The sequence below is a fragment of the Thalia democratica genome, chromosome 4, assembly GCF_965202585.1.
Source record: "Thalia democratica chromosome 4, ktThaDemo2.hap1.1, whole genome shotgun sequence".
Lineage (NCBI taxonomy): Eukaryota > Metazoa > Chordata > Thaliacea > Salpida > Salpidae > Thalia > Thalia democratica.
The window spans coordinates 79413628-79425524 of NC_139168.1; the positions used below are offsets into that span (position 1 = coordinate 79413628).

The window sequence follows — 11897 nt, forward strand, 5'->3', positions numbered from 1 at the left end:
GTATCAACTTAAAATAGCTCTAAATATTAAAATTTTTGAAAGGACTAAATTAGAAGTTTTTATTATTAGATTTAGTTAGGTGTCTCAACAGCTAATCCAAGACGAAAATTTTTTGTTATATTTACAGCTAAATTTTAAAAGCCATGTTAATAAGAAATTCAACATAGATCGAAAAGCAACATATTCCGCTAATGCAATTTATTAAAGCAATTAGTTAATTACGAAAAAAAATATCAATCAAACTGATTAATTATATAACTGAACAAATTTTTTTATCATCTCATCCATCCATGCTTCATCATCTTCTGGTGCGTGAAGGTTCCGCTGAAAACGTCATTCAGCATTTCAGTGATAAATTTGTTGAACTTCGATGTGCTCCTATCCCTCGGAACCTTGAAGTCCTTCTTGACGTCATCGTCATCGTCGAAGATGAAATCACCTTCCACCATCAGGTACACGGAAACTAGCATTCCGAAGATGTCGGCGTCCTTGTATGTTTTCTCCTGGATTATTCCCGGAGATCTGTATCCTTGCGTGCCAACGCAGTTCCAGTTTTCAAACGGCTTTAAAAAAAATCAATAACGTTAGATTTTTTTTGTATTTACCAAGTTTTGAGATCATTTTAACAATTGTAGGTAGTAATTTTATATAAATATTTAGTATCTTTTCTTTTAAGTTTTGTAAACCTTAAATTGAATATTTATGTAAATTAAATTAAATTTACCAAAGTTTTTATTAAGTTTACTGTATATTTAAATATAGTTATAAGAAAAAATTGAAACTTTATATAACTAAGTAAACGTAGTAATGTGTCTAAACAAAACTGACCTTATCGCTTTCTATGTGAGTGCATCCGAAATCAACGAATTTCACTTCAATGTCGCCTTCATGTTCTCTTATTAGTATGTTGTCTAATTTAACGTCCAAATGGTAGACCCCCTTCTGGTTCATGCGATTGATCGTTTTGTACGCCTGAAAAAAAATTGTTGGTTTTAAATCAGTTTAAAATTATCATAAATAGCACAAGTTAATTATAAGTTATAAGTGGTTATCTACTGGATACGGATCATTTGTACTTTTCAAGTGATTCTTGTAACATATAGTGTAAGGTTCGAAACTTAATTGACTTTAATCAACCTCTGCTTTTTCTTGCTTAATACAAGTATTATTTTTAAGTCAGGATCCGGTCGGATCCGAATCCAGCTAATTTGAAAACTTTATCCTGATCGAGGAGGGTTATAATTTTAAAAAAGTCGGAATCCGGATACTAGATTACAATAAATTATTTAATTTTTAGCTTAGATACTTTTTTAATTGTTACTTTTTAATATAAGTGAATATTTTAGTAGTTGGTAGTAATTCAAAATTAATTCTGCCATAGTTTTATTAACAAACAATTATACAAAGAACATATCTTTAAATTTAAAATTATCAAACCTTCTTGAACAACAGCTTCGCATTCTTCTCATCCATGTATTCATGCTTGTCTAAATAAGCTGAAATATCTTTGAAACCGTCTAGGTATTCCATCACTATGATTTAGTAGTCCTCATAAGTGTACCAGTCCTTTAGTTTCACTATATCTGTTTAATATTGATTATTTTTAGTTTTAAAGTGTTTAACATCTTTGTGATCATTGTTTATGTTCTTTTTTTTTGCATGCCAAACGTAGGCATTATAGACATTGATACTGACATCATGACTAAATTGAAAGACATGCAAAAGAAAGAAAAAAGAAAAAAATAAGTTAAGTATAAGTGATTTCTAGAGACAAGAAAATAATGTTGAAGGATAAGGCAAACGAAATTCTTACTATTTTCCAAGGCTGTTCCTTTCACTGCCCCTAATACTTTTTGGTGTTTTTCAACTTCCTCAGGGATTCCAGTAACATTTTTCATAGAACAATATTTTATTGCAACTTTGAGGTTTTCGTGTTTCGGCATGCCTGTGAACAAATGCATGTTACAAATAACTAATATTGTAAAATCTAAATTATCAAAAAGCTGATGAAAATTATTTAAGAAACTTATTTTTAGTTATTTTAATCATAAGTTATTACAGATTAATAACAACGTCAAAACTCAACATTTTTTTGAATTTTTACTCATAGACTTTTAATTTTAACAGAAGTAGTAATTCCAATTACTCAATTACCTATAAACACTGCCCCGTGTCCTCCCCATCCGATGCATTTATCAGTAATCTTGTATTTGTGGAAAAACATTTTATTAGTACTGGAGTATTTCAAATGATAGTCATCAACAGTCAGTTCGCTTTTGTCGGGTAGCTTCAATGTTTGTGTTACGCATTTTCCCGGTCAGTTTTACATTTTTTAGCTATGACTGTTACTGGTTGTATGTTTTTTCGTTTGTTTATTATGGGTACCATTTCGTATTTTACGATAGCTTGTTAAGTGAAGTTTTACTAAAGTTCTGTGTTGTAAAGTAAGTTTTACTTTTATATAAGTAAAGCAAAAGTTGAGTTTGTCAGCTTAATATAATTTATTAGTTTGATTTTCATTAGAAGAAATAGGTAAATTAGTTAAGTAAATAAATGAAGTTTAAAGAAAGTAAAAAGTAAACTTACAAAGCATTTGTTTACTGTAGTTTGCATAGTAACAAAAAATGTTGTGAAAATTTAGATAAAAATAAAAAATGCATTTGAAAGGGCATATTACGTAAGATGTATATTTTAAAGAAAAAAAAAGTTTCGCTCAGTATTAGTCCGGCTAAGGTTTTAAGGTGGAGGCGGGGACGTGGTGGCCCTTGAAGAGCGACAGCGTGTGGTGAAAAACCCGTAAATTTTTTTAATTATTTTTTTTCTAAAATCGATATGGTGCAATCTTGTGGATTTGCGACACCTAGCGGATAAAAAAATTAGAAATTTAACTTTGATTTTTATTTAAAATAAACTAATTTCGCGATGTGTTTAAAATTCGTAATCAATTAGGCAGTTTTACAATTTTTTTAGAAGTCAGAGCTTAAAAACCTCGGAAACTTCTTTATGATAAAGTAAAGGTTTACAGTTTTATATTAAATTAAAGATTAACGTTTTTATAATGAAGTAAAGTCTAAATTTTAACAAGGTTTTTAACGTTAACAAGTTATACTGCATATATTATAAAATCTATGAAAAACTGTGAAAATTTATCGATTCTTATCGTTTTTTAAGCGAATGAGATATGTTAATTTTATTTAAACTCTAACAATATAAATAACAAACTATTTAAAAGGTAACATATATTGAAGCTATTACAGGTATTACATACAAAGTAAAGTTTCATGTTTAACTGTTTTAATTGTTTTTTTTTTTTTTGAAAACGGATAAACTTAATAATAAATGCATATTTCTAAGTACAACATTTATAAAACAGCATTCATTACAATTACATTAAGGCAATGGAGTACAATACAAAACCAGAAAAATTGGGTTTGAATCTTTATATTAAGCTTAAACTCAGCGAAATTTTTATTATCAGGCTTCTTATACATAACTCGTAATTACTTGTCCTTTACAGTTTAAATAATATTTTTGTTTGATAGTACAACTGTTTTAAATAAATGTAGCCCGCCTAAAACTTTTCTTCTATGTTCCGCGAGCAACTACTTCTAGCAAAATTAATCTAACACTTGTAAAAAGCTGCCCTCTACTTTACTCATTTATGACAACTAATTTATCTTGTAAACTTTATTGTTATGTTCTTTTTAAAGTTTGCAGTTTGTTTTAACACGCTCAAACGTATTTTAAAAAAGCTATACATAAAAGCTGTATCTTAAATTAAGAAAAGCTGTATAGAAATCAGTAAAAGCTTAGAAGTAGAGCAACGAATAAAACTTATAAAAAGTTATTAACTCATGTTTGTTTGTTATTCAAAAAACGAGATTTTTAAGTAAATTTTCTGTCTATGTATGAACTCAAGTTAAATTTATTAAAAATTTTACAATAAAAATGATTTTTTTTTCAAAGCTTACAAAAGTTTCAGTAATTCTTCCACTTTCATTAAATACTAACGTACAAATTTTAAGGTTCGTATTTAACTAAACATAATTTTTTTTGAATCAAACATTGTTTATTTTATCTCTATTTGGAGTAAACTTTACATATAAATGCATATAGTTCCTAAAACAGTAGTCATTACAGTCATAAAAGCAGATTAAGCGAGGCGATGGAGTAAAGTACCAACCCAGACAAAACGGGTCTGAATCTTGGCAAAACTTATATCGAGCTTAATTTTACATTAAATTTTTATTATAATTATCAGGCTCTTAATACATAATTTGTAATCACTTATCCTTTATAGTTTAAAATCGTGTTTCTTATTGATAATACAAATATTTCATGTAAGCCCGCGGAAACTTTTTATATATTCTGCTCGCAACTCTTTCTAAAAAGAATGGCCTTTTATCTATAAAATGCTTTTTTTATAAAATCCTTGTATTTTACTCGTCTAAATAAATAGTCTATCTTCTAAGTAGTATCAATATATTTTTATTATAAAATGTATCATCTATGTCTGGTGTACTACCTGACAAAAAGCAAGTCGATTTTGTTATGTGCAAATTGTAAGTAGTTTATAAAAAATATCACTGTAAAGTAATGTTCAAAAAATGTACAAATAATAGAAATTAAAAGTAGAACGGATTTTACATTAAAGTATGTATTTTGATTTTAAAATTAGCCGAAATAAAATAAACTAAAAATTAAATAAACTCTACTTAACAATTTATCTTTCAACTTGTCATAAGCAAGAAGCTAAAAGTCTATTAATCGAAAGTTTGAAAAAGTAGCTATAGCCAGTTAACATAAGCTTTAATTCTTTTTGAAAAAGATTCATTTAAGCACTGACTATGTCTTTGACCGAAACTTAGTTTGTAAAATAAAATCTTGAAAGAATAAATTCATTATTTCCCCTATAGTAGCTAGCTAAGTGCTTTATCTAAACTTGAAATCGTTAAACTTAACATAATAATTCTAAAAGTTAAGTATTGAGTACACAGAGATTTTATAGAAACTAAATACCTATACAATAAATATATCTTTAGACCCCAAATAACATTATACAAGAAAGTATTTTTGTAGTTTTTTGTGTACGCAAAAACGTATATGTGTTTAAAGTTGTTTTAATTTAGTTTAAAATTAACTAAAAGGCTTGCGTTAAGTTAAAAATAATGAGCTGAAACAATTTTTTTATTAATTTAAATGACACAAAAGTTTCGTTGTTAAAATTTGTTGGTATACTGTAACTTTCTAACAAAATTTATGTATAGTTTGGCAGTTTTAAATTCATCAAAGAGTTTCGTTTAAAGTTTTAAAAAAATATTTGGTATCCAGTTAAACTTCTCAATAACAGGTTCAGAATGATAAAGTAAAAACTAATAAATAATTTTTACTTATTTAAGCTATAATTTTCAGCTTCAAGCTGAGTAAAAAAAATTGTATTTTCTCGCGTTCATGTGATTTCTTTAGCAATTTTATTACTTTTATAAGTTTATTATATAACTTGTAACTTATTTTGGTAATATAATGCACTGACGAAAGTCAAAATGTACGAAATACAACCAGGCTTGGTAGAAACAATTTCCAGCAAAGTTGCCATAAAAAGTGTCATTCGACTTTAGAACAAGTTAATTTCATTTATACTGTAAAAATCTGATTTCATTACATAAAATTAGTAGCTTTTAACTTCCCAAGTTGCCAAAACACGACATTGTTAGAGTAAATATTTGCAGTAGCCAATAACACGATTTAAACATTGTTTATTTTACAACAATTTAGTTTTAAAATAGGATATTTTAGTGATAGCTGCAGACCGCGGTAACCTTTATAAAGTGCGGCCCGTGAATAACTTAAGAATAAGAAAAATGACTCTTTAATTGTAAAGTCTGCCAATTTAACTGATAAGGAAATGCTGCAGCTACAAAACTTTTAATTTAAATTAACAGGTTCAACAGATATTCTTTTGAAATTAACACATATTCAGTTTTTTTAGGAAAAATTCTTAATAACTTTTTGTTATGTTATCACTCCAGAGCCCTACAGTGTTATTTGACCTGAGAACCTAAACAAATCACATTATATTTTAACAACATGTTCATAGTTTATAAACAAACACGAAGAAATTGGCAAAGCAGGTCCTTTTAAAATACATACTTGGACAGCTAAATATTTCAGTTCAAACACCGTTGATAAAGAAAACAATTTTTTCTTGGCACCTTAACTAGTTTCGTAAAAGCTACCCATCAGTAACGATATTTACAACTTATGTAATTAACAACTGCAAGACTACCAGGATAAAAAATCAGTACATACTAATTACCTCTTTAAATATAATCTAGCTTGTGCAAACGAAATATGCAGTCAACATATACGACTTTGGTAAACGGATTATGCTTACAACGACTTATTAAACGTTTTGGTCTTTACCCTTTTGATGCATATTTAACTTTTTATAACAGTTTTAGTAAGGGACTATTTCTTATCAGAATTATGCAGTGCACAAATAATTGTAAATACAAAAAAAATTAAATTGATTTTTGAACTTTTGTAACCTTATGTAATTCTGTAACTTTATTTTAGATAAAAAACAGTTTATAATAGAACACAATTTATTTAATACACAAAAAAACATAATATTTGAAGATTGGATTCATTCCATGTTTTTCACACGTCCAACGTCAGCAACAAATAGAAGACCACCGGAGAGACCTGTAAGAATAATATATAATTAATAAACCGGAAAAATTATTGATGCTTTTTAAACTAAAAATTAGTAATATTTCATTTAATAATTAAATCATATTAGTGAACAGATGCCGTTAAAAGTGGCTGAAACTCAAAAAGCAACGTAACATGTAATAAAAAAGCATCCAACAAACTTGTAGCTTTTGCAGTCAAAACAACAGTTTATTAACAATTTACAAATAAAAAAATGCAAGCAAGCAATACAAACTAATTTAATTCATTAATTTTAATAACTATACGTGTTCAAAGTTTAACTAAAATCATATAACTTAGCTATTAAATACCACAAAGAAATAAATTATAGTTCTGTGAAACAAAATAGCTTCCACAGCTTCAAACTTTTTAATAACCTCTATTTCACAAGTACTATATTTTAGTCTCTTTAAAATTAATTGTAGACTTGTAACAAAAATTATAGTAAAACAATCAAAAAACATACAAGTTTAAAATGTTAGCTACAAAATCTACATGTTATTGAAAATTAACACCAGCTTTTAAATTTGACTTAAGTCAGTTTATCTTAAAGCTTATAAAATTTATACATATGTAAACAACAAATAAATAAAGACGTTTGAATGATTAAAATTAACAACACTTTTTACTTTTAACAAGTTTGATTGAGCAATGCTTACAAATCTTAAATAACTTATTTTCTTTACAAAAGATAATAAATACTCAAAAAATTAATTAATAAAACAAAAATTCGAGTAAATTTGAAAAAAATAATTATAATAGCAATCGACACAAACGATATAAAATTTATAAATTATAAAATCTAAATAAGATAATTAGAAGGAGCATAGACTATTTAAAAGCTTTATTTTTCAATCATAGTTGTCACAACTGTTATTAAATTTAGTAAAGAAAAAGTTATTTACATTAAAACAGATTAAAATATTATAGTAAATTGGACAAAATAAAATGAGAAAATACTGCACCATTTGTTGGTCTAGTAATTTAAACAAATGTAATTTTAATAATTCTCAAATTTGCTATGATACACCGCTAAGATAAACATATATTTAATTTTGGTTAAATTAATAAATACATATTTTTTCTTATGTTCAAAATAAACAGTCGATTTATAAATCAAAACTCTATTTAACTATAAAAAACACCAAGCACTAAAAAAACACTTTGGATTTATTAAAAAAATTTCAGTATCAGATTATTTTTTCTATATGTTTAACAAAACAGTTTTTAAATTATTTGTAATTGTAAACACTTACTTATTGTTCCACTTCGCACAATTTATGATATTTAGTGACAGAGAGGTCCACCGGTTCCGCTTCAGTGATTTGGCATCGGTGAACCAATTCAAGACACTGAAAAAAAAATTATAAATATTACAATTCATAGAGTTGATTTAAACTGGTATTAAATATTTAGTAAAGCATTTTATTTAAACACAATAGATATATAGAATATGTAAAAATTTGTGGCCACATTGTTAAATATTAAGCATGTTCCATCACAATTATCATTGTTTCGTTATGATTTTCTTATTGAATCACTAGTTAAATAAACTTCACTTATTCTTTTAACAAAAAAAAAGTATAATGTGCAACAGTTGTATGAAAAATGTTAGCAGGAATAATTAAAACGACATATTCTGTAAAAAAAGTTTTGAGGCTATTGTTCTGATAAGTTCAAATTTCTTATTAAACTGAACTGTATAATTATTTCTTGACATTCAGATTAATATGTCAAGTTGACTAAAAGGTTTGTTGTAGATGAAAAGTTTATAGAAGTTCAAATGACCAGTTTGTAGAGAGCATATTTATCTTTTAGGGTTATAAACTTTGTAAATTGAAACTGTGAAAAACACTCTTAAAAGTTTTAATGATTTTAAACAACTAGTTTTTGTAATATGTACTATGATTACTTAATTTAAACTACTGATATGAAAACACACTGTTCAAATATTACTTACATTTCAGGCCACCTGTATTAAACAATAAATTTTACTACTATTTTTTATGCTTTACTACACCACTATACATATTAAACACAACATTATAAGATACTAAGTTTTACAAGTATCATATTTTAGTCTCTTTAAACTTAATTGTAGATTTGTATACAATATATACAAGTTAACATGTAATAAAAAAGCATCCAACAAACTTGTAGCTTTTGCAGTCAAAACTACAGTTTGATAAAAATTGACAAAAATTTAAATGCAAGCGAGCAATACAAACTAAATAAATTTATTAATTTTAATAATTATATGTGTTTAAAGTTTAAATAAAATCATATAACTTATAAATAAAGACGTTTGAATGATTTAAATTACCATTTTATTGAAATTAACAACACTTTTTACTTTTAACAAGTTTGTTTGAGCAATGCTTACATATCTTAACTAACTTATTTTCCTTTCAAAAGATGATAAATACTCACATAATTAATTTACCAAACGAAAATTCGAGTTTAAATTATTAAAATAGAAATCAAAACAAACAAATGAAATTAATCAATTATCAAACCTAAATAAGATTATCAGAAGGAGCATACACTATTTAAAAGCTTTAAAATTTAATCATAGTTGTTGCAACTGCTAATAACTTTTTCTCTACTAAATTTAAGTACATTAAAACAGTTTAATATATTATAAAAAATTTGACAAAATTTACATTGCTCAATATGAGAAAATACTGCTCTATTTGTTGGTTTAGTAAGTTAATCATATATAACTTTAATAGTTATCAAGTTTGCTATGATAGACCGCTAAGATAAACGTTTTACTTTACTTTGATTGTATCAATGAAAACATCTTTTTTCTTATGTTTAAAATAGACAGTAAATTTATAAATCAAAACTCTATTTAACCATAAAAATACCCCAAGCACTAAAGAAACACTTTGGATTTATTACAAAAAATTCAGTATCAGATTATTTTCTTTAAGTTGAACAAAACAGTTTTTTAAATTATTTGTAATTGTAAATACTTACTTATTGTTTCACTTTGCATAATCAATGAGATCTAGTGACAGAGAGGTCCACCGGATCCACATTAGTGATTTGTCATGGTCAATAATGCAATTTAAGAACAGAAACTGAAAAAAAAACAAAGTTATAAATAGTATAATACATAAAGTTGATTTAAACTGGTATTTTTATTAAAATAGTCATGTGTGTGCATGTCTAACAACTTAAGTAAAGTACACACAACTGTTTTGCAAACAGAGATATTAAATTTGTATAAAAAATCATAAAAATATTACTTATTAAAAATGTGTTTTAATCATTATTATACAAACAACTTGGTTTACATTTAAAATAATTCTCATAGTATACAAACAACATTGCCACTCTTTAAAACAAAAAACTATCCTTAGTGACCTTGTACAGTCCTAAGTCATCCTGTGCTTTTTTTTCAAATCATATTGAAAATCTTAATTTAATTGAAATAAACTTTTCAAATCAATATAAATCATGTTTTAAAACAAAACAGGTTATAAAATATCAAAACATTGTTACTTGACCAACTTTATCTGTATCAAGGTCTAGAAAAAACTGGCCTAAGACTTTTAAAAACATAAAACTATTTTGATTTGTCCTTACTCAACCTTAGATTTAAAAAATTCAAACTCTGCTGAACAATATTAAGTATTTTGAATGTATGGCAAGCATGATACAAAATACTTATAAACTTTTGGTGAAAATGTAAGGTTTTCAAAATTATATCTTTTTTTACAACATTATACTTATACAAAGATAAAATGTTTTAAAAACAAGTGTTGATTAAATAAAAGTAATTTTATACATTTAGATATATAAATGTAAAAGTACTGGGTGTAAGGGACAGGGGTGGGGGCTTATAAATTTATATGCTCATCTGTTTACCAGAGGTCTTAACTACTTTATCTACTTTATAGATAGCTGATTTATAAATTAAATGTTATATGTCATCAGTCACATAAAGGTTAGAATTTTTTTCTATACCCTTAAAAGGTTTTAACCAAAACACTATGTTAAAATTTTAGCATGGGTGCCATACTTTCAGAAAAAAAGAATAGTTTAAGTTTGTGTATCAGGTTAAAACTTTTTTTTATAAACTTATAAACAGTTATATAAAAAGTTATCTACTGCTATGATTAAATAATATGTTAATGAAAATAAAACTTTTAGCTTTTGTGTTTTACCAGGTAAAATGTATTATACTGTTATCTTAATCTTCAAATTACATACATGGTTTGTCTTATAGTATGGATCTGTTTGATATATAAGAGTTAAACAACTCTAAGTTGTAGTTAATAATACTATTATTAAAACATACTCACCACTGTACTATACCAAAAACTTGCAGAAATAATTTTATTGGGTGGGTTGTAGAAGAAGATATTGTTGTAAACAAACTTTCAAAACACTAGGTGCTTATTTCGTTTTAATAAGTATTCGCTGTTCAAATACTAGTTTTATTACTTACAAAACCACTGTACGAAACCCAATTTACAATTTAATTTAAAAAACTTTTTACGTTTATTACGACCAAACTATACAATTAAAAGTCAATAAAATTAAATTCTTGCAATATTCACAAATTTCAACATACTATCAAAAAATTACAAAATGTAAAATTTGACTAATAAACTAGGTTTTAATAAAAACATTTTTTGATTAATTTTTAATAGATTTCTTTATAAAAATTGTTACAACAGAAGTATTTATTTTCACATCTAAAAACTCGCACAAATAAAAGTTTTAGAACGTTTGTATAATGTTTCAATTTTGTTAAAAAATAGAGTAGTTTTATCCGTGAAAAACTATGTGGATGAAAGCTTAACTTCAAAACAGGAAAAGAAAGCAGTTACTAATTAATGTTATATTTACCAGACCAAAAAAGTACCAAAAAATAAGTTTAATAATTTTTGTTTAACAATACATATGGTTGGAAAAATTAATGTTTTGCTTTAAAATTTAAAGAATATTATAATTTATTTTAGGAATTTTTACATAACAGTGTATACCATATAATTTGAAAAAATAAAAGCGTCAATAAACCTAACCAAGTTAAAATGTCTTATTTTTGTATGTCTATAAAAATAAACAGTAATTAAGTTGGTGTCTATTGTTAATGTTATTTTAGTTTATAAACTTTTCAGTTGTTGGTTTTATAAGTAAACATGTGAAACTGCGGTTAATTTTCTTAA

General features: G+C 25.7%; 1 protein-coding gene across 1 annotated transcript; it reads right to left on the reverse strand.

Annotated features, from left to right (window-relative positions):
* Nucleotides 1-275: 275 nt before the first annotated feature.
* Nucleotides 276-1530, reverse strand: LOC145833658 (uncharacterized). The gene is made up of 3 exons (XM_082940805.1): nt 1438-1530; nt 829-972; nt 276-563 (listed from the first exon to the last, which is right to left on the reverse strand). Exons 1-3 carry the CDS (start codon nt 1528-1530, stop codon nt 276-278), a joined length of 525 nt encoding a protein of 174 aa, XP_082796931.1.
* Nucleotides 1531-11897: the final 10367 nt, after the last annotated feature.